The 21197-nt window shown below is 43.3% G+C and overlaps 1 protein-coding gene across 6 annotated transcripts in view; it reads right to left on the reverse strand.

Annotated features, from left to right (window-relative positions):
* PDLIM5 (PDZ and LIM domain 5) overlaps positions 1-21197 on the reverse strand; it is a 200992-nt gene that overhangs the window by 44479 nt on the left and 135316 nt on the right. For 4 of the 6 annotated variants that reach the window (XR_006391013.1, XM_044302657.1, XM_044302652.1 and 1 more), the window contains 4 exons: positions 20199-20408; positions 19738-19824; positions 11391-11546; positions 10679-10810 (listed from right to left, as the gene is read on the reverse strand). Coding sequence is in view for 5 of the 6 variants with exons in the window: in XM_044302657.1 (XP_044158592.1) it covers positions 10679-10810; positions 11391-11546; positions 19738-19824; positions 20199-20408 (585 nt within the window). In the remaining variant the exon portion in view is untranslated. The remainder of the gene's footprint in view (positions 1-10678; positions 10811-11390; positions 11547-19737; positions 19825-20198; positions 20409-21197) is intronic. The other 2 variants (XM_044302664.1, XM_044302672.1) reach the window with 2 other exon arrangements.

The raw sequence follows: 21197 nt of genomic DNA on the forward strand, positions 1-21197 counted from the left end.
ATACCCTTATATGCATCCCATAATGTTGTTAGCTTTGGCAACAGCTGCCTGACTCTAGCTGCCACAACTTAGTTGACAGCCTAATAGCTCTCCTAAAGAACTTTCTCAAGAGACTGGTCTAGTCTAACAAGACTGATCCTTCATGAACTCCTGGTGATCCAGAGCTGTAAGTCAGCATTACAACTAGATGTTAAATTTACTAGCTTCCAACACCTTATTAAACGTTAAACCCACAACAGTTTTATGTTAGGCATTTGGTAAAGACACAGTTATAAGAAAATCCAACATCAGGTACAATAGCTCTCTTTGCAAAAGCAAAATGTTTTCAGTCCAAACCATTGTACACTGCAGACAAACGACCATATAAAACTGCTTTAAAGGAGTTTAAAAGTAACGTAGAATGTCGCCTCGATTGGTATAATTAAAGTTATTTCAATTAAAAAGGTACATAGCCTAATAAACAAAAAAATAAAAAATCTGCATTACAAAATCTCACTGTTGTAGCATTGCTCATATACTGTCTACTCCTACAAGAACGCCTTTTCTCAAGGCATTGAAAAATATGAAGACAGATAAAAAGCAGAAGTTTGGGAAGAAGCACAGAGGAAAATGGAGAGGGGTAAAAATTAGCAAAGGGAATTGATATATAGATGGAAGGACAACAATTGCTGTAGCACTAAAAGGGGACTCTTTTCTTCACAGATGTCTTCCTGGATGGAAGGATTACATATGTTATGCACACTTCCAACTTATTATTTAATTTTCTGATGCTTCCTAAACTTGCTACCACTGCATAGACTTCACAGTGCCATATTTTTGCAAATGTATTATTGCTCTGGTGGCCACACGACAGTAAGGCTACTTTCACACTTGCGCTTTCCCTTTCCACTATTGAGACCAGTCATAGGATCTCCCTAGCAGGGGAAAATAATTCTGTTTTGTCTCCATTGTAAATTGGGACAAAACTGAACTGAATAAACATTTCAACAACAAACACAGTACATGTTACATGGCAATATGCAGCACCATTTTTTAAATGTTGAACTTGTCAAACGCAATTAGTTTTTATTTTATAAGGGGACTAGTAGAACCTTGGATGGTTAGTAATTGGTATAGTATAGAAAGTATTGGTTGTCCGGCCATATACAGTTAGGTCCATAAATATTGGGACATCGACACAATTCTAACATTTTTGGCTTTATGCACCACCACAATGGATTTGAAATGAAACAAACAAGATGTGCTTTAACTGCAGACTGTCAGCTTTAATTTGAGGGTATTTACATCCAAATCAGGTGAACGGTGTAGGAATTACAACAGTTTGCATATATGCCTCCAACTTGTTAAGGTACCAAAAGTAATGGGACAATTGGCTTCTCAGCTGTTCCATGGCCAGGTGTGTGTTATTCACCTCATCATCCCAATTACAATGAGCAGATAAAAGGTCCAGAGTTAATTTCAAGTGTGCTATTTGCATTTGGAATCTGTTGCTGTCAACTCTCAAGATGAGATCCAAAGAGTTGTCACTATCAGGGAAGCAAGCCATCATTAGGCTGAAAAAACAAAACAAACCCAGAGAGATAGCAAAAACATTAGGCGTGGCCAAAACAACTGTTTGGAACATTCTTAAAAAGAAGGAATGCACCGGTGAGCTCAGCAACACGAAAAGATCCAGAAGACCACAGAAAAACTGTGGTGGATGACCGAATAATTATTTCCCTGGTGAAGAAAACACCCTTCACAACAGTTGGCCAGATCAAGAACACTCTCCAGGAGGTAAGTTTATGTGTGTCAAAGTCAACAATCAAGAGAAGACTTCACCAGAGTGAATACAGAGGGCTCACCACAAGATGTAAACCATTGGTGAGCCTCAAAAACAGGAAGGCCAGATTAGAGTTTGCCAAACGACATCTAAAAAAGCCTTCACGGTTCTGGAACAACCTCCTATGGACAGAAGAGAGCAAGATAAACTTGTACCAGAGTGATGGGATAAAAAGAGTATGGAGAAGGAAAGGAACTGCTCATGATCCTAAGCATACCGCCTCATAAATGAAGCATGGTGGTGGTAGTGTATGGCTGCTAATGGAGCTGGTTCTCTTATATTTATTGATAATGTGACTGCTGACAAAAGCAGCAGGATGAATTCTGAAGTGTTTTGGGCAATATTATCTGCTCATATTCAGCCAAATACTTCAGAACTCATTGGACGGCGCTTCACAGCGCGGATGGACAATGACCCAAAGCATACTGCAAAAGCAACCAAAGAGTTTAAGGGAAAGAAGTGGAATGTTATGCAATGGCCAAGTCAATCACCTGACCTGAATCCGATTGAGCATGCATTTCACTTGCTGAAGACAAAACCTAAGGGAAAATGCCCCAAGAACAAGCAGGAACTGAAGACAGTTGCAGTAGAGGCCTGGTAGAGCATCACCAGGGATGAAACACAGTGTCTGGTGATGTCTATGCGTTCCGGACTTCAGGCTGTAATTGACTGCAAAGGATTTGCAACCAAGTATTAAAAAGTGAAAGTCTGATTTATAATTATCATTCTGTCCCATTACTTTTGGACCCTTAACAAGTGGGAGGCACATATGCAAACTGTTGTAATTCCTACACCGTTCACCTGATTTGGATGTAAATACCCTCAAATTAAAGCTGACAGTCTGCAGTTAAAGCACATCTTGTTTGTTTCATTTCAAATCCATTGTGGTGGTGCATAGAGCCAAAAATGTTAGAATTGTCAATATCCCAATATTTATGGACCTGACTGTATATATTGACGACTTATCCTGAGGATAGGTCATCATTATCTCACTGGCGGGGTCCGACACCCGGAACCTCACTGATCAGCTATGTGACAAGGAGGCGGTGCTCCATTTACTTGAATAGAGCGAGTACTTGTATTACACTGCACTTCTGAAAGGAAGTGCAGTGTAATGAACAGGAAGCGGCGCTTGCATTGAGCACTGCCTACTATTCAGCTAAACAGCTGATCAGCAGGGGTGCTGGGTGTCCGTCCCTCACAGATTAGATATTGATGACCTATCCTGACAATAGGTCATTAATATATCTGGCTGGACAACTGCTTTAACATGGAATCGCATCGAATCTGAGAACAATCCACATCACATGCATGTAAATGGGGTTTCTGCAACCCCATTCACATGAAATGGAACTCATCCAGGTGGATTTTTAGTGGCGCGGTGTAAATAAAAATCTGCCTTAAAAAAAAAAAAAAAAAAAAAAAAAAAAAAAAAAGGAGCAGACAACTTATTTTGATCAGAAATGCCAAAGATTAGCCCAGGGGTGGCCAACCTGTGGCTCTTTGCTTCTTCAAGTGCAGCTCTAACTGTGGAGCCGGGAAGCAGTTAGGCCGGCTCCTGCTCCACCCCAAGATCTTTTACGCACTCTCCACTACGTCCTGATGCACACAGTGTGAGGAGAACGTAGTACGTGGAGACACGCACTATGACCCGATGTTGTGATCATCAGGTCACAGTGGAGAGCGTGTCAGACCTGCAGAATAGCAGGTGCCCGAGCAGGAGAGGGAAGAGATCTGAGCATGGGGGGAGGGGGGGGGGGGGGGGGGTTGTGAGAACTGAGCATGTGGGTTCAGTTTAGAGTATGGGTTGGTCAGGTCTGAGCATGTGAGGTCAGATCTGAGAAGGGGGGAGATCTAAGTATTGGGTGGGGGGGATCTAAGCACTGAGGGTCTGACACTGGGAGTCTGATGAGGTTTGTGGATCTTATTTTAGGTCAGATGTGTATTGGGGATCTGATTTAGGAGTCTGATCTGAGGTCTGATGAAAAATATAATTTTCTCTTTTTTTCTCTGCTAATGAAAAATATTTTTATCAGACCTCAGATCAGATAAAAAATATTTTTCTCTTATTTTTCTTGGTTAAAACCTAGGTGCCACTTGTATGGCGAAAAATACGGTGACTCATGTGTAAATTTATAGCTTGTGGCTCCTGGTGGGCTAATTCTTGTGTGGTTCTGCTGCATACCCATAGCACCACCACGGCAGAAAACCTTGAATTTTATAACAAGACACGGAGGCTTCATATTGCTTTCTCTTCCTTTACTAAATCCATAGCAGCAAGAAGAGTAACCATGGTAACAAAAAACGAAACACCCCCAAAGGTAACCCCTCCCTCCATACGTCCATAAATAGCCCTTCCTCAGGGAACACTTCCTCTTTCTTGCTGCTCCATAGCAGATAAGTAGTGAATTTGTGTCTTATTCGTGTTTTCATTTAACCCATTGTTTTTTCCCAAATTGTGTTGCTTGGTATCTCTGTCGGTGGTCTCCCAGCCACCTATCCGTTTTACTGGCACTTTATTATGTATTTCTTCATGCCTTCTTTTGCTTAGGTTTCCCCTCTTGGGCGCCGCGTATTCTCCCCGTTCGGGTGCCTTATTCACCCTCTGTCCCCTCCTTCCCCCTCCTCCTCCTGCCGGTTAACCTCCTACCGATTTTTCTTTCGGTTCCCTGTCGGCCTAAGCTCTTTGGCGCCATCTTCTACAGGCTTCTTCTTGCGCCCGAACTCTCGCGATTCACGAGAGTTCGGGCGCCATCTTGCCGGTGCTCTATTCAGATCTCGGGCGCCATCTTGGTGTCCCTCCTCGCTCGCTGGACACTCCTCCAGGGGCGGGCCTTTTTCTCTGTGGGCGTCTAGTTCCTTCCTCCCGCTCCTATTGGCCTGGGGAGCGGAGGGGGCGTTCCCTGTATTCCGGCGACCGCAGTCTTACTTCCCGGCGCCATTTTAGTGCAACGTGTCAGGTTAGGTAGGATCAACCTCCCCTCACTGCGTTTTTTCTCTGGAGTGACTAACTCCTGATATATATTTTCACAATGTCTGCACAGGACTCGGCCACCCCTGTCCCCACTCCTCTTGTCCCCATACCCCAGGGATCCTCACATAGCCTTGGGTTACTCCCTGTCTCCTCTGCTGAGGCCCAGGCTCTGGCCCTTCAGCAGTCCATATCCCAGGCGATTGCTTCTGCCATGGGATCTATGTCATCTGTGATCACACAGTCCATTTCACAGGCCCTTCTCCCTATGGCTTCTCCCAGCATGCCACCACCTGCAGCTTCTGCCTCCAGAAACCCTGTAACTGATAGCACAGTTCTATCACATGAGAGCGTGCCTAGCACACGCAAACGAGCCTGTCCGCGCCAGGCAGAAAAGTCGCGTCGGTGGAAATCTGCTCGCAATCAGGACGAGCGTAGCGATCACTCTGAAAATGAGTCTGATGAGGAGGCTTTGAGTTTCCGCCCTGATGGTTCGGATGATGATATCACAGGTGTTATGGTGGATCCTGACGTGGACGATTACGTCCCCCCCTCCCGGCCATCCACTAGTGGGGCCTCAGGGGCGGCTGTCTCTAGTGACACCCCTCTTACTGACCCAGCTGGGGAGCCGTTATTTGATCCCGATAGCCTACACCATCCCAGGTCAGCTGAATGGGTCCCCGCATCCCATGTGGCTCATTACTTGGAGGCTAGAATTAGAACCCCGTTATCCAAGGAGACCCGCAACAAGCTAAGGGCAGAGTGCCCACGCCCCATTATCCCCAATAAGGTCGGCGAGACGCCTAACGTAGACCCTAAAATGGTCCAATTTCTGGCCAAAACTGGCTTTAACCCTCGCAGGGGCCTTGACTCGGCCCTGCGAGCTTGCCAAGATAAGCTCTTGGACATCTTAGGGCCCCTTACAAAAATTTTTGAGCTGGCGGAGTCTGCCAAGGCAGATGGCACCCGGATTGACCCGGATGAGCTCAGGGGCTGGGTACAACGTGCCATATGCGTCACGGGAAATGTCAACACTTCCCTGGCGATTGAGAGGAGGAAGGCTATCCTCATGAAAATCGAGCCGAAATTGACCAACATGGCTTTGTCCGAGTCTGGCAAAGATGCACAGGGACTCCTTTTTGGAGACTCCTTTATTAAGGAGTTAGGCAAATTTGTGGGAGCCTTCACGGCTTTGGATAAGGCGCAATCTAATATGCGCAAGGTTTTTCAGAATAGGGTCTCTACCAGGGCCGGCAGCTCAAGGGGCCGTCTGTCCGGCCGTACCCACTTTCAGACCCGTAACACCGGTCGAGGCTCCTTCCAGCAGCGCCAAACGTTTCAAGATCAACGACAGACCCCTTTCTTTCCGTCCAGGGGCACCTTCGGAAGGTCCAGAGGCTTCAGAGGAACTCCAGGTTCCCGACGTCCGTTTGGTAAGTCCCCATGTTTGTCCTCTGTCTTCTTCCCGATGCATTGGGGGCAGGCTCCAACATTTTTTGCATGCCTGGGATCGCATCACTACCGACCCATGGGTGCTGTCTACGATCAGGGGTTTTCAAATCGAACTGATAGACACCCCAATTTGTCTGCCCCCATTCACACCGCGAGTGTTCTCTCTGGAGTCTCGCACTCTCATAGACACGGAACTCTTGTCCCTTCTGGAAAAGGGTGCCATAGAAAGGGCTCCGAACCCCCACGGGGGTGTGATCAGCGATATTTTCCTTGTGGAAAAGAAAGGGGGACAGTTTCGTCCAGTGATAAACCTGAAGAATCTGAACATTTATGTGCGATACCGCCATTTCAAAATGGAGGGCATTCATCTGCTCAGAGACCTTCTCCTTCCGGGCGAGTGGATGGTCAAGCTCGATTTAAAGGATGCCTATCTCACAGTGCCCATTGCCCATCGATCCCGGGATCTTCTGCGTTTCCTGTGGGGGGGATCAGATATGGCGATTCACATGTCTCCCGTTTGGCCTGTCATCAGCCCCTTGGTGTTTCACCAAGCTCATGAAGCCGGTGGTGTCGTGGCTTCGGGGTCAGGGTGTCCGTCTGATAATCTATCTGGACGACATGCTCCTGATTGCCCAGGATCCTGCTACCCTCCGGTCGCATCTGCGTCTGTCCATCTCACTGCTAACCGGTCTGGGATTTGTTATCAATCGCGAGATATCGTGTCTTCAACCATCCAGATCCATGGAGTTCCTGGGATTCCGTGTGGATTCCTCCACCCGCACTCTTTGTCTTCCGATGTCCAAAGTCCGAGCCATCCGCAGGGAGTTACGTCACACTCTCCGGTTGCCTCGGGTGTCCCTGCGTCACTTGGCCCGGGTCTTGGGTCTTCTATCTTCCTCAATTCAGGCGGTCTTTCCGGCCCCACTCCACTATCGGGCGCTTCAGCGGCTCAAGATCGCCCATCTGCAGGCGGGGGTTTCCTACGGGGAATCGGTGGTCCTGGATCAAGACACCAGGGACGAGCTAACGTGGTGGATTCACAATCTCGAAGCGTGGAATGGCAGGGCTATCGTGGGTCCTCAGCCGGACGTGGTGATAGAGTCGGACGCCAGCCTGCAGGGATGGGGTGCTCGCTGCAACGGTGTATCCACCGGAGGGCCGTGGTCTACGTCGGAAACGTCTCTGCACATCAACGCATTGGAGCTACTGGCGGGATCCTTTGCGATTCGGAGCTTCGTCAACGGCAAGGTCAATGCTTGTATTCGTCTCAGGATGGACAATGTATCGGCCGTTCGTTATGTGAACTCCATGGGCGGTACTCGGTCGGCAATGTTGACTCACCTGGCGAAGGAGTTCTGGTCCTATTGTCTGGACAGGGGGATCACGGTCGTGGCGGAGTATATTCCAGGTCTCCTCAACGTCCACGCGGATTGGAGTTCGCGCTACATCTCGGACTTCAGCGACTGGATGTTGGATTCTGCGGTGTTCTCCTCCATCGAATCTCTTTGGGGCCCGTTCTCATTGGACCTGTTTGCTTCTCGTTGGAACGCCCAGCTACCCAGGTATTACAGTTGGAGGCCGGACCCTCGTTCGGAGGCAGTGGACGCATTGCTCCAGGATTGGTCAGGCGCCCTCTTGTACGCTTTTCCACCCTTCGCCTTGATACCTCGGATTCTTTCTCAGGTGCGTCGTCAACAGGCGGAGTTAGTCCTGGTGGTCCCGTTTTGGCGTCCGCAGGCTTGGTTCCCACAGCTGTTGGAGCTGTTGATCGCGGATCCAGTCCTTCTTCCGACCCGGCTGAATCTCCTTCGGGGCCCGTTGGGTCAGCACCACCCTCTTCTGTTGGACAACTCTCTCCGTCTTCTGGCATGCAGGATCTCAGGGGCCGTTGGGACATCGCTGGAATATCGGAGACAACTAGATTCCTCCTGGAAAGTGCGTGGGCCCCCGGCACCATTCGGGCTTATCGGGCAGCCTGGGGAGTCTGGTCTAGTTGGTGCGTGGGACGGAACCTGGATCCCCTTACGGCTCCTGTAGAGGATGTTTTGCGGTTTCTATCTTCCCTTTTCGAGGATGGCAAGGCCTACCGTACGATTAATTTGTACCGGTCTGCCATTTCTTCCCGCCATCAAGGTTTCTCGGGTCTGCCGGCAGGTCAACATCCTCTGGTTCGCCGGTTGCTCAAGGGTTCTCGTCTTTCTAGGCCGCCTAGGCCTCGGTTCTCCTCTTTGTGGGATGTATCCTTGGTCATTGACTTCTTATCTCGTTGGCCTTCAAACCCGGATCTTTCCTTACGTCAGCTTTCGGCTAAGCTGGTTACGTTGTTCTGCCTCGTTTCGTGTAAGCGCGTGTCGGATGTCCGGGCCTTGGACTTCGACGCGGTCTCTTTCACTCCAGAGGGGATTTCTTTTAATGTCTCTCGTCGCACCAAGACGAGCATTTCTATGGTGGCCTATCCGGCCTTTCCTGATTGCCCCGCGGTTTGCCCGGTATCCTGTTTTAGGGAGTACTTCTCTCGTACGGCTTCCCTTAGGGCTAGGGACTCACCGCAGCTTTTTGTGTCTTTTCGCAGGCCGTTTGCCCCGGTTACTAGTGTTACCTTTTCTCGCTGGGTCAAGTGGATTTTGTCTCTTGCGGGGGTCGATACTTCCATCTTTACCGCACATTCGGTTCGTGGGGCTTCCGCTACGTCTATGGCAGTTTCGGGGGCCCGTTTGGAGGATATCTTGAAATTGGCGGACTGGTCCAGGGCCTCTACGTTTAGGGATTTTTATTTCAGGCCTGGTCCTCATGCGTTTTCTTCAGTCATTCCTTAGCTTTGAACTAGCAATATGAAGCCTCCGTGTCTTGTTTTAAAATTGAATGATTTTCCTAGTGTATGACGTAAAGTCATGATTTTATTAAAGACACGGAGGCGAATATTGCCCGCCCTTTCCCTCCCGTTTTATAGGTTTTATTTATTTATTTATGTGTTTATTTTATGAGCCAGTCGATGTTTACCTGTTGTTTCAGAGCTTTGCATTTTGTTATGTCAATTTGTGTCTATATGCTCCTCAGTTATTTTGGCAGTGATACTACAGCTGTCTTGTTGCAGTGATCTATACTCTGAGATTACCATACTGTTTTGTTTTCATTTCCCCTAGGTTGACTCTCCTTCTCTGGACGCATGTCTGTGCTGTTCGTTGCGACTCTGGGTCTCGGTTTCGTTCGTCTCCCGTTGGAGTGTACCGGTTTAGTGGTCCCCAGTGTCGTCTGGATTGTCGTGCTGTTACGGTTGGACCAAGAAAGAGGAAGTGTTCCCTGAGGAAGGGCTATTTATGGACGTATGGAGGGAGGGGTTACCTTTGGGGGTGTTTCGTTTTTTGTTACCATGGTTACTCTTCTTGCTGCTATGGATTTAGTAAAGGAAGAGAAAGCAATATTCGCCTCCGTGTCTTTAATAAAATCATGACTTTACGTCATACACTAGGAAAATCATTCAATTTCTGTTGTGAATCTTCTAGTAAAATACATGTGGGATTTGCAATATGCAAATCTGACATGTGTAAACATACCTGAAGGGTCCTTTACATTATCTCCTCTCTACGATTGTTACTATGATCGATTGGCTCCATACAATTCCAATATTTCTATACACAATGTGATGTGCTGTCGACAAAGCGCCACTTTTAGGTGCTACATAAAAGCATTTGCTTGTTTGTTAGGTGACTGGTGTCACCTTTACATTTGCCAATAATCAGGAACAAACATTTGTATGAATGTTCATAACTGCCCCAAACCTTGGCCCGTGTAAGAGGGCTTATACTATGCAAAAGGGGGTGACATGGTTCCTCTATATAAAAGGTTTCTTTTTTCCAGGATTTACATATTGATGGCCTATCCTCAGGATAGGTCATCAATATCAGATCGGCTGGGGTCTGACTCCCAGGACCCCCACAATCAGCCATATGAAGAGGTCACTGGTTTGTCTTTATACACTCTTCACTCTGATTTACAAACACATAGGGAGAACTTTATCAAGCTCTGCACTCAAAACGTTGCAAAATTGGGCTTGGGGACTTTTAACTTATTTGCGTAAAAAATTGTGCTTTTTTTTTTTTTACATTTTTACACCACTCATTCCAGTTTTGAAAATGTGGTGGGAAAGTGGGTATGGTTAGGGAAGTAAATTAATTTCTGTCTAGATTTATCACTTCAACTTTTTGGGGAAAAAAAAAGTCATTCCAATAGGAGGGTGGAGCAATAAAAGCATTTGTAGATGAAAGTGTGAAAGATGCGCCAAACTTAAACAAAACGCACTGCCTGATAAATTTGCCACAAAGTACGCCATGCAAAACGGCCTTCAAATATTACACTCCTAAATCCCCCCCCCCCCCCTTATTGTTTATGATTAATTCAATTTAGTTTAAAAGTTACACATATATTTACCTCACCTCATAAATGGTTCACTTCCTATCAAACCAGTGGATCTCCTTCCTAATTTTGAACTTGGAACAGGTTGCCTTATGACAGGTTCTATGATAAGTGCGTCCAAGAGAGAACGATATACAAAGGGGTCAGACAATCTGAGAAATAAGAGAAAGTGAAGAGTAGAAATAGACGATGAATAAGATCATCAGAAAAAAGAAGAAGAAGAAAGAAAAGTTATCAATAGTGACATGCATTAGATAAGAAAAAGAGGTGGCTTCCATGGGTGAAGGTGTGGATGCAAATATCAGAATAAAGATAGTAAAGTATCAAATATATATTGCAGGTAGTAGTTAATAGTTTTCCAAATAAAAGCGACTGTAAAAACAATGGTGGTTATGCATGAATGGAATAATTTTATTTAGAAAAAAATAAAAATGGCATATGGAATTAATACCGGATGTATGACAGCCCATCACCACTTTTCCTGACACAAACAACTTATATATTTTTTTTTCAAACACAAAAGAAAAAGGCTAATGCACTACATGCTCTTTAGTAGATTGGGTTGCATTTCTTAATATTTCTACATTGTGTTAATGGAATACGGTGGATGCTATCATGACACACCAGTCTTCATATATGACTCTCCACAGTTGAAACAAACCAAACTGTTAGTCCCACTATAGGTGTAGTAATGGTATATATCAGTGACTTGAAAACCAGCTGGACCTATACCTTGCCCGTGCACCCACAACAGCAGACACTGCAGCAACTGCGTGAGTCTTTCTTTTTGAGTTTTGTTCTGTTAGAGGTGCAAGCAATGGAGGACAGGGAGCAGACTTTGGAAGCTGGTCCAGAGGATTTTCCATCAAAGGTTTTTTATCAGAAGAACTTATATGAAAGAAGATAACATAAATAGACAAAGAGTAGTGAGAAAATCGAATTAAACAGCATTAGGAAAGAAATTAAGATGATCAAAGTTAAACTGTCCTTTATAGCAAATGCTTGTTAGTTTAACAATGAAACGCAAAAGAAAGGAATAAAGCTTTGTCACATCAAAGCCACCTGCTAGCAGTCTTCAGTGCAATCAGGAGGCACCACGTTATAGAGCAGATGGAGCTGAGCAGGTTGATAAAAAGCTTGGTACTTATACGTTTAAATCTCTGCTCTTTTTTGAGCCCAGTAGCCCCATGGGCATCTGTCAGCAGATTTGTACCTATGAAACTGGCTGTCCTGTTGTATGTGCAATTGGCAGCTGAAGGCTTCTGTGTTGGTCCCATGTGCGAATATATAGCAATATAGCGAATATTATGTAATAATTATGTAGTAAGTCAGTGATAATATCGGACACTGGGAAAAGCTGGGCAATAACTCAGTGTAGATCGCGATATATTACCCAGCTTTCCCAGTGACAGATATTGTCCTAGTGTCGATCACGAATATTTTAATTGCAAATTTTCCATGCAAAAGGCTACACTAAAGCTTGTCATAAGAATCAGTGTAATATTTTTGTCAGAAGACTATGAAACCAATAGAGGGCGCTATTGAATTATGAACAGCGCCCTCTATAGGTTTCATAGTCTTCTGACAGCTGAAAAACAAGGCAGATTCTGCTAATTTGCATGTCTTTCCCATAAGCCCATGTTTATGCAAATTATGTTGCCAAAACTGTATAGAAAGGTTATTGAATATTACGTTAGGACAATCAGAAAACTTTTTGTCGCCCTAATGATATTGATCTAGGTGTGCAGGTCCACCCAAGCCATCCAACAGATGCAAAATAACTTTGAGGGTTACTGGTTCTCAGTCAGACAAGAGCTGGTTTGGAATATCTCAGTGCTCAAGGCTGCCATTCTAAGTTATGCTGACTAAGCCTGTCATCTATGAAGAAGGAAGACCGGCACTCGCGATTGATTTTTCACTGCTGCGATTTAGTCACTTATTAATACATAGTGACGCGTTTCAGCACTAAATCGTGCATTCTTCAGACCATATAATACACTCCTACCAGAAGCAATTTATTTCTATCACCACCGCAGCGGGGTAATGACACAATTTCAATGACTTGGAATCGCAGTTGGGATATTGCGTGTCGTTTCTCATGGAAATGATGCGGTAAAGGAAGCAGTAAATTCTCAGTGCGGATAGTGGATTTGTGTTTGCTTAGTCTGTCTTTTATCCGCATAGAGGTTTCACCTACATAGAGCAGGCCACAGGGGCATTTAAGGATGTATATAACATGTTTACTGTCGCATGGGAACATACCCTTAATTGGGATCTGTTCCCCAGATTGGGGATGAGTTAAATAGGCACCTTTGATGACACTGGAACAATTATTACAATTCAGGCATGGGAATGTGCCCTGACGTGGGGTGGTCAGTGTAGTTTGCCTCAGGCTTGGTCTATTGGTGCCTATGTCAGCTCGAATAATTTTGTCGCAGATATTATCCGCTCTTTTAAAGCACATCATTGGTGGATTTTGAAATGCCTCTATCTGAGGGTATGATCTCGAAACTATATGCCAGTGCTTGTTAATGATACCCTTGATTTTTGGTGTCCATGGGTGATATTTTACCACTAATGGAATACGGGGCGGTTTATTGGTTTTCTCTCCCTGTGGTTTATCAAGTTTTTTCCTTTGAGTTTCTAATAAGTGTCTAGGATAACCTCTATTGAGAAATTTACTTGTCATTTCTTTCATCCTTGTTTGACAGGTATAAGGGTCAGTTACAATCCTTTTTACCCATTGGTATTGTGAGAAGGGAATGGCTTTCTTGGTTGCTGGGGGATGACTACTTGTAAAGGTAAGTAGACTGTTACGGTCAGTTTCTTTGGTAAATAGATCAGTGCATACCGTGCCATCATCATTACATATCACCCATGTGTCCAGGAAGGCTATTTTGTGATGATCAAAGTGCATGGTGAACTGTAGTTCACTCCAAATAGAGTTAAAAGGTAAAGATTGAATTCTGTGAGGGATCGAACGTCGCCTCGCCACACGCAAAACACGTCATCGACAAATCAGTGCGACGTTCGATCCCATCGCGGTCCCGTGGCACTGTTGAAAAAACGCATCTTGAAATAAAAAAAATGTTTTTTTTTCAATACAAACTTTAAAAGTGTCAGAAAAAAATCCTTTTGGGGTGCCGTGTGGCGGCTAGTATTCAGCAATCTAGACGCTGCTTCCAGGCCTTTTTCATGGGTAATGGAGGTATAGAGGCTGCATACGTCAAACGTGACAAGTATGCAGTCTCCATCCATTTTAAGGGGGCGGACCTCACTCAAAAAATGTCCTGTGTCACGTAAGTAGGAGGGTGATTGTACAGTCAAAGGTGTGAGAACTTTCCTCAGAAAAATAGCGGGGTGGGGGGGGTTTGCGGAGAGGATCGAGTCAGATGAGGCCACTATAGGGCGTCCAGGTGGTCTTGTCATAGATTTGTGAATTTCTGGAAGGGTGTAAAACACTGACGTAATTGGATGCCGATTTATTAAAAATTCACTTAATTTATTATCAATGATGCCATCCTCTCTGGCCTCTGTCACTATTTTCTGCAATGCGTCTTTAATTGAATATACTGGATCTGACTGTAGGATTTTACTAACCGGATTCCACTATACAAATCGTGAATAAAAACTGAATGCAATGATGTGGAGGTGCCAACTTCTAATATTTTATTCAGAATAGAACATAAATCACGGAACAAAAGTTTAAAACTGAGAAAATGTACAATTTTAAGGGGAAAATATGTTGAATCAGAATTTCATGGTGTCAACAAATCCCCAAAAAGTTGGGTAGGGGCCATTTTCACCACTGTGTGGCATCTCCCCTTCTTACAACACTCAACAGACGTCTGGGGACCGAGGAGACCAGTTTCTCAAGTTTAGAAATAGGAATGCTCTCCCATTCTTGTCTAATACAGGCCTCTAACTGCTCAATAGTCTTGGGCCTTCTTTGTTGCACCTTCCTCTTTATGATGCACCAAATGTTCTCTATAGGTGAAAGATCTGGACTGCAGACTGGCCATTTCAGTACCCGGATCCTTCTCCTACGCAGCCATGATGTTGTGATTGATGCAGAATGTGGTCTGGCATTGTTGAAAAATGCAGGGTCTTCCCTGAAAGATGACGTCTGGATGGGAGCATATGTTGTTCTAGAACCTGAATATATATTTTTCTGCATTGATGGTGCCTTTCCAGACATGCAAGCTGCCCATGCCACACGCACTCATGCAACCCCATACCATCAGAGATGCAGGCTTCTGAACTGAGCGTTGATAACAACTTGGGTTGTCCTTGTCCTCTTTGGTCCGGATGACATGGCGTCCCAGATTTCCCAAAAGAACTTCGAATCGTGACTCGTCTGACCATAGAACAGTCTTCCATTTTGCCACACTCCATTTTAAATGATCCCTGGCCCAGTGAAAACGCCTGAGCTTGTGGATCTTGCTTAGAAATGGCTTCTTTGCACTGCAGAGTTTCAGCTGGCAACGACGGATGGCACGGTGGATTGTGTTCACCGACAATGGTTTCTGGAAGTATTCCTGAGCTCATTCTGTGATTTCCTTTACAGTAGCATTCCTGTTTGTGGTGCAGTGTCGTTTAAGGGCCCGGAGATCACGGGCATCCAGTATGGTTTTACGGCCTTGACCCTTACGCACAGAGATTGTTCCAGATTCTCTCAATCTTCGGATGATGTTATGCACAGTCTTTGCAATTTTTCGCTGGGTAACACCTTTCTGATATTGCTCCACTATCTTTCGGTGCAACATTGTGGGAATTGGTGATCCTCTACCCATCTTGGCTTCTGAGAGACACTGCCACCCTGAGAAGCTCTTTTTATACCCAATCATGTTGCCAATTGACCTAATTAGTGTTAATTGGTCTTCCAGCTCTTCGTTATGCTCAAATTTGCTTTTTCCAGCCGCTTATTGCTATTTGTCCCAACTTTTTGGGGATTTGTTGACACCGTGAAAATTTGAATCAACGCATTTTTCCTTTAAAATTATACATTTACTCGGATTAAACGTTTGATCTGTCATCTACGTTCTATTACAAATAAAATATTGACATTTGCCATCTCCACATCATTGCATTCAGTTTTTATTCACAATTTGTTTAGTGTCCCAAATTTTTGGGAATCCGGTTTGTAAATCCAAGGAACATTAAAAATATTTGCAAAACAAGTGCAATATTCCAGGTTGTTGCCAAAAAATTGTGGTCTCAGTTTCACCCTCAAACCGCGTGGTATTCTCTAGGTGCGATGATACTCAGCTAGAGTTGCGGCATGCAGCTCTAACGCGATCAGATGTTTACTTTCTTTGATCAAGTTCCTGCTTTTCAGCAGGCACAATGGTAGGACTGTATTATATGGTCTTAAGAAAGCACGATTTAGTGCTGAAACGCGTCACTATGTATTAATAAGTGACTAAATAATCGCTGCAGTGAAAAATCAATCGCTAGTGCCGGTCTTCCTTCTTTATATTGCACGTTGTGACGCCTGCCTACTGACACGTGCACCGCAAGCAGTCTAGTGCAGTGCCGACCTTTATCTACAACACATAAGCCTGTCATCTGTCTCATGGATAGATAGGGCACATAGCCTTTGTGTGGTTGTCTATTGTATGTCGTACGTAATAGGAGTCTGCATCCAGCTATCCTCTTAATGCTGTTTCCAAACAATTTTGATGGGGTATCCATCAATTTCTAACCTTTTTTTATGAACCAGACACCCTCCTCGTCCAAGCAGGGGGTGCCTGGTTGTCTCCCATTGACTTCCATTATACTCAAGTGCTCGGCGAAGTACACCAATTTAGCAATGTGTTCGGGCCGAACACCAGAATACTTTGGTGCTAAACTCATCACTAACAGATGTCCTTTAAATGAATGAAATACACGTGAATCATTTCCTTTAACCCCTTAGGGACCGGGCTAATTTTCACCTTAAGGACCAGGCCATTTTTTGCAAATCTGACGAGTGTCACTTTATGTGGTGTTAACTTTAAAATGCTTTGACTTATCTAGGCCATTCTGAGACAGTTTTATCATCACATATTGTACTTCATGACACTGGTAAAATGGAGTAAAAAAAATAAAATTTGCAAGTTTCCAAGTTTCAATTTCTCTACTTCTATAATACATAGTAATACCTACAAAAATAGTTATTACTTTACATTCCCCATATGTCTACTTCATGTTAGGATCATTTTGGAAATGACATTTAATTTTTGGGGGACGTTACATGGCTTAGATGTTTAGTAGCAAATCTTGAAATTTCTCTGAAATTTTCAAAAAACTACTTTTTAAAGGACTAGTTCAGGTCTGAAGTCACTTTGTGAGGCTTACATAATAGCAACCACCCAAAAATTACCCCATTCTAGAAACTACACCCCTCAAGGTATTCAAAACTGATTTCACAAACTATGTTAACCCTTTAGGTGTTCCACAAGCATTCATGGAAAATAGAGATACAATTTCTAAATTTTTACATTTTCTATTTTAATAATTTTTTTCCCAGTTACAAAGCAAGGGTTAACAGCCAAACAAAACTCAATGTTTATGGCCCTGATTCTGCAGTTTACAGAAACACCCCATATGTGGTCGTAAACTGCTGTACGGGCACACGGCAGGGCGCAGAAGGAAAGGAATGCCATACGGTTTTTGGAAGGCAGATTTTGCTGGACAGTTTTTTTGACACCCTGTCCCATTTGAAGCCCCCCTGATGCACCCCTAGAGTAGAACTCCAAAAAAGTGACCCCATTTTAGAAACTACGGGATATGGTGGCAGTTTTGTTGGTCCTAGTTTTAGGTACATATGATTTTTGGTTGCTCTATATTACACTTTTTGTGAGGCAAGGTAACAAGAAATAGCTGTTTTGGCACTGTTTTTATTTTTTTGTTATTTACAACATTCATCTGACAGGTTAGATCATGTGGTATTTTTATAGACCAAGTTGTTACGGACGCGGCGATACTTAAAATGTATACAATTTGTTTTTATTTATGTAAGTTTTACACAAAAAATAAAATAAAAATCATGTTTTAGTGTTTCCATAGTCTGAGAGCCATAGTTTTTTCAGTTTTTGGGCGATTATCTTAGGTATGGTCTCATTTTTTGCGGGATGAGATGACGGTTTGATTGGCACTATTTTGGGGTGCATATGACTTTGATCGCTTGCTATTACACTTTTTGTGATGTAAGGTGACAAAAAAAAAAAGTTTTTATTTTTGATTTTTTTATGGTGTTCACCTGAGGGGTTAGGTCATGTGATATTTTTATAAAGCAGGTTATTATGGACGCGGCGATACCTAATATGTATACTTTTTTTTAATTTACGTTTTACACAATAACAGCTTTTTTAAAACAAAAAAATATAAAAAATTTAAAATTATATATTTTAGTGTCTCCATATTCTGAGCCATAGTTTTCATTTTTTGTGGGATGAGGTGACGGTTAGATTGGTACTATTTTGGTGGGCATACGCCTTTTTGATCGCTTGCTGTTCTACTTTTTGTCATGTAAGGTGACAAAAATGGTTTATTTAGCACAGTTTTTATTTTTTACGGTGTTCATCTGAGGGGTTAGGTCATGTGATGTGTTTATAGAGTTGGTCGATACGGACGCAGCGATACCTAATGTCTATTTTTTTACTTTATTTGGGGAAAATGACGTTTTTGTTTATTTTTACTTGAAACTTAATTGGAGGGGGGGGGGCTTTATTTTTTCACTTTTTTGTATTTATTTTCTTCACTTTTGTCCCACTTTGGGACTTCAACTTTTAGGGGTCTAATCCCCTTTACAATGCATTCCAATACTCCTGTATTGGAATGCATTAGCTGTATGAGTTAGCTGTATGCATTAGCTGGATCGTCCCGTCCCCCCCCCCCCACATTGTCCCCGGGTACCTTGTTCCGATCACCACCCGCCGGGCGACGGTGATCGGAACGAACTACACATTACGTCATGTGTCTGGAAGAGGTTAAAAGGGGTTATCCCACGATTAATGTACAAAATTAAAATCAGACATCATATAGTACATGACAATCTTTCTAACAAAGCTAGAACCAGCCCTGTACCTCACGGGCATGTCCTTTCTGCTGCAGCACTCCCACTGTAACTGTCACAGCTTCTAATAGTAGATACAGCTGGTGGCATTTAAATGGAACTAAGCATGCGCGTCCACTTTAGCAGGGTAGATAGAAGTAAGGAAAAGAACAAACAACTGGTGGCACTGTACAGAATTAATAACTCAGCCGCTATACAAAATTTTTTATTAAAATTACAAAAGTAATCAGATCCAGGTGCTGGTTTGAAAAGTGTAGATTTTTTTTTCTTGAACAACCCCTTTAAGCCTAACATATCAATTTGCTCAGCTTCTCCCTCTATAACAAGATGCCTGTAGATTGCACTGAATTGTCATGGAGACAGGTCCTCTTTAAATACTGTAGTTATATACTGTAATTGTTTTACTGAATGTAATAGCATACTTTATAGGTCATCGTTTTAAGCGCAAATCCAATTTTTGATCACATGTTGAAAAGTACAGGGGGAATGGTCTTGTAAGACTGGCTGCATAGCTGACAAGTACAGTTATAGACTTGTACCCATGGTTGTCAACCACTCGAAAATTCACAAACTGTTCATACAAGCAAGTAGAAGACTGTGGTCCAGTGACCATAAGAATAGATGCAAATTAGATTTATTTAGTGAATATGGTGATCTTCATTAAAGTTCACAGTAAATGCTGCCAACATTTTATTTTAGTTTTTACTATCTTGAGCTATACATAATTTATCTTCGTGAGACATTTTTGTTTATTATTGCTTAAAAAATGATCACACATGATCCAGAATTGCCATTTCATGGAGAATATGAATATTTAGTAAAACAGTTGTGTCAAGAGGGCCTAATCTATAGCTAAAATGTATCATACATAAACCTATTGCAGTACATCCCAATGTATGGTTTAAATCAATACAGCAAATACAGTGCCATGGTAAAACAAAGCATGATAAAAAAAAAAATCTGTGCACCCCATAATAGCAAAACAGGAGTTTAGTGGTTGACAAGTTTGAAGATGTATACCTTGTTTGGGCCAAAGTAATATGTGAAGAAAAAGAAGAGGTGTGTTCGGCAGAAGTCTGTCTTCCAGAGAAGCCTATGCTCACAGGCCTAAGCAGAAATGTCAGATATCAATACAAGACCAGGCTGACAAACTGCAATTACAATGCAGAGTTCATCTAAGGCTCTGTTCATACCACTTCAGAGACTTATGTTACAGGTCTATATTTGGAGCCACTGTATAAGCATATAGCTAAAAAAAACTATACTACTATATAGAGAAGAGCAGCAAACCACTGAAGAAACTGCACATTGATGTAGGACCCATTTTTTAGCATCTCTCTGGTGCATACATCTGGATGTTCACGTTCCTAGATCATGCGCCAGGAAGAATGTAATGAACTCAGATGAGGGGATTCGGATTTTGAATACAGACCACCAGTTTTCTTTCACACAATCAGTATGTAAAAATCCAGGTAAAGTACCTGCTAAGCGTCTTAGGCGGTGAATCATCTTTGGATGCAAGTGGTTCTGCAGCGCAGAAAGCCGACGACTGCTGGGGAGCAGGGGGATCATAAGTCTGAGTTGAAACAGTGCACTTCTCTCTAAGACCAATCTCCACGCTCATTCCATTTCCTACAGGAATCTCTGCGTACGTAGTTTCTACTACAGGACTGGGCACAATCATAGTGGACCTTCAATTTCCAAATATCAGTAAAAAAAAATAAAAAATAAAAAATTTATATTGGATATGAAAACACAGTAGGTTCAACTGCACGTCAACTTCAACCTCAGGTACATTTCTGGATGTAGTTTATTAGATTCAAATTGGAGTATGTGATTAGGCGTTATCATTGAATGTGCTATTGAAGGAAAGCCTTGCTTAGTCTCCACCAGAAAAGGTAGGCCAAACTTTGCACCAAACGCAACACAGTGGTTGCTATTGACTGCAGCATCCGAGTGCATCTCATGCAGCAACATACAGTAATACAATCATTAAAGATGGCCATTACTGTTAATTTTCATTGTCATTAGTACAGATTAACTAGAGTACCAGATTACACATTACTAATCGAAATTCGACTAATTTCCAAATATATCCAACAGTCTTAGTGAGGCTACATCAATTATTTTTTTTTGCTAGCCTCAAATTAAAGAGGTTTCCAGGACTCACTTACTGATGACCTATCATTAGCCGGGGACGGGAAGATGGCAGAACGGGACCCAGGACGGGAGTGGGGGGAGCAGCAAGTATGAATCTTTCATTAAGTGCTCTTTGTTAAGGGCCATAGGTAAATCGTTAATTCCCCGAAAATCCTTTTAAAGTAATGAAAGTTTCTGCAATAATGGGAATACATGATTTAAAGCGATTTTACTTGCCTTTTGCATTTTTGTTCTCCCCATGTCACATGAGCCACACATTTTACCCTGTAAATTGTGGGTGGACTGTAATGTGGTGCTGCTCCACAATTCCCCTGAGCTCC

Source organism: Bufo gargarizans, chromosome 1 (assembly GCF_014858855.1).
Source record: "Bufo gargarizans isolate SCDJY-AF-19 chromosome 1, ASM1485885v1, whole genome shotgun sequence".
NCBI classification, from domain to species: Eukaryota; Metazoa; Chordata; class Amphibia; order Anura; family Bufonidae; genus Bufo; species Bufo gargarizans.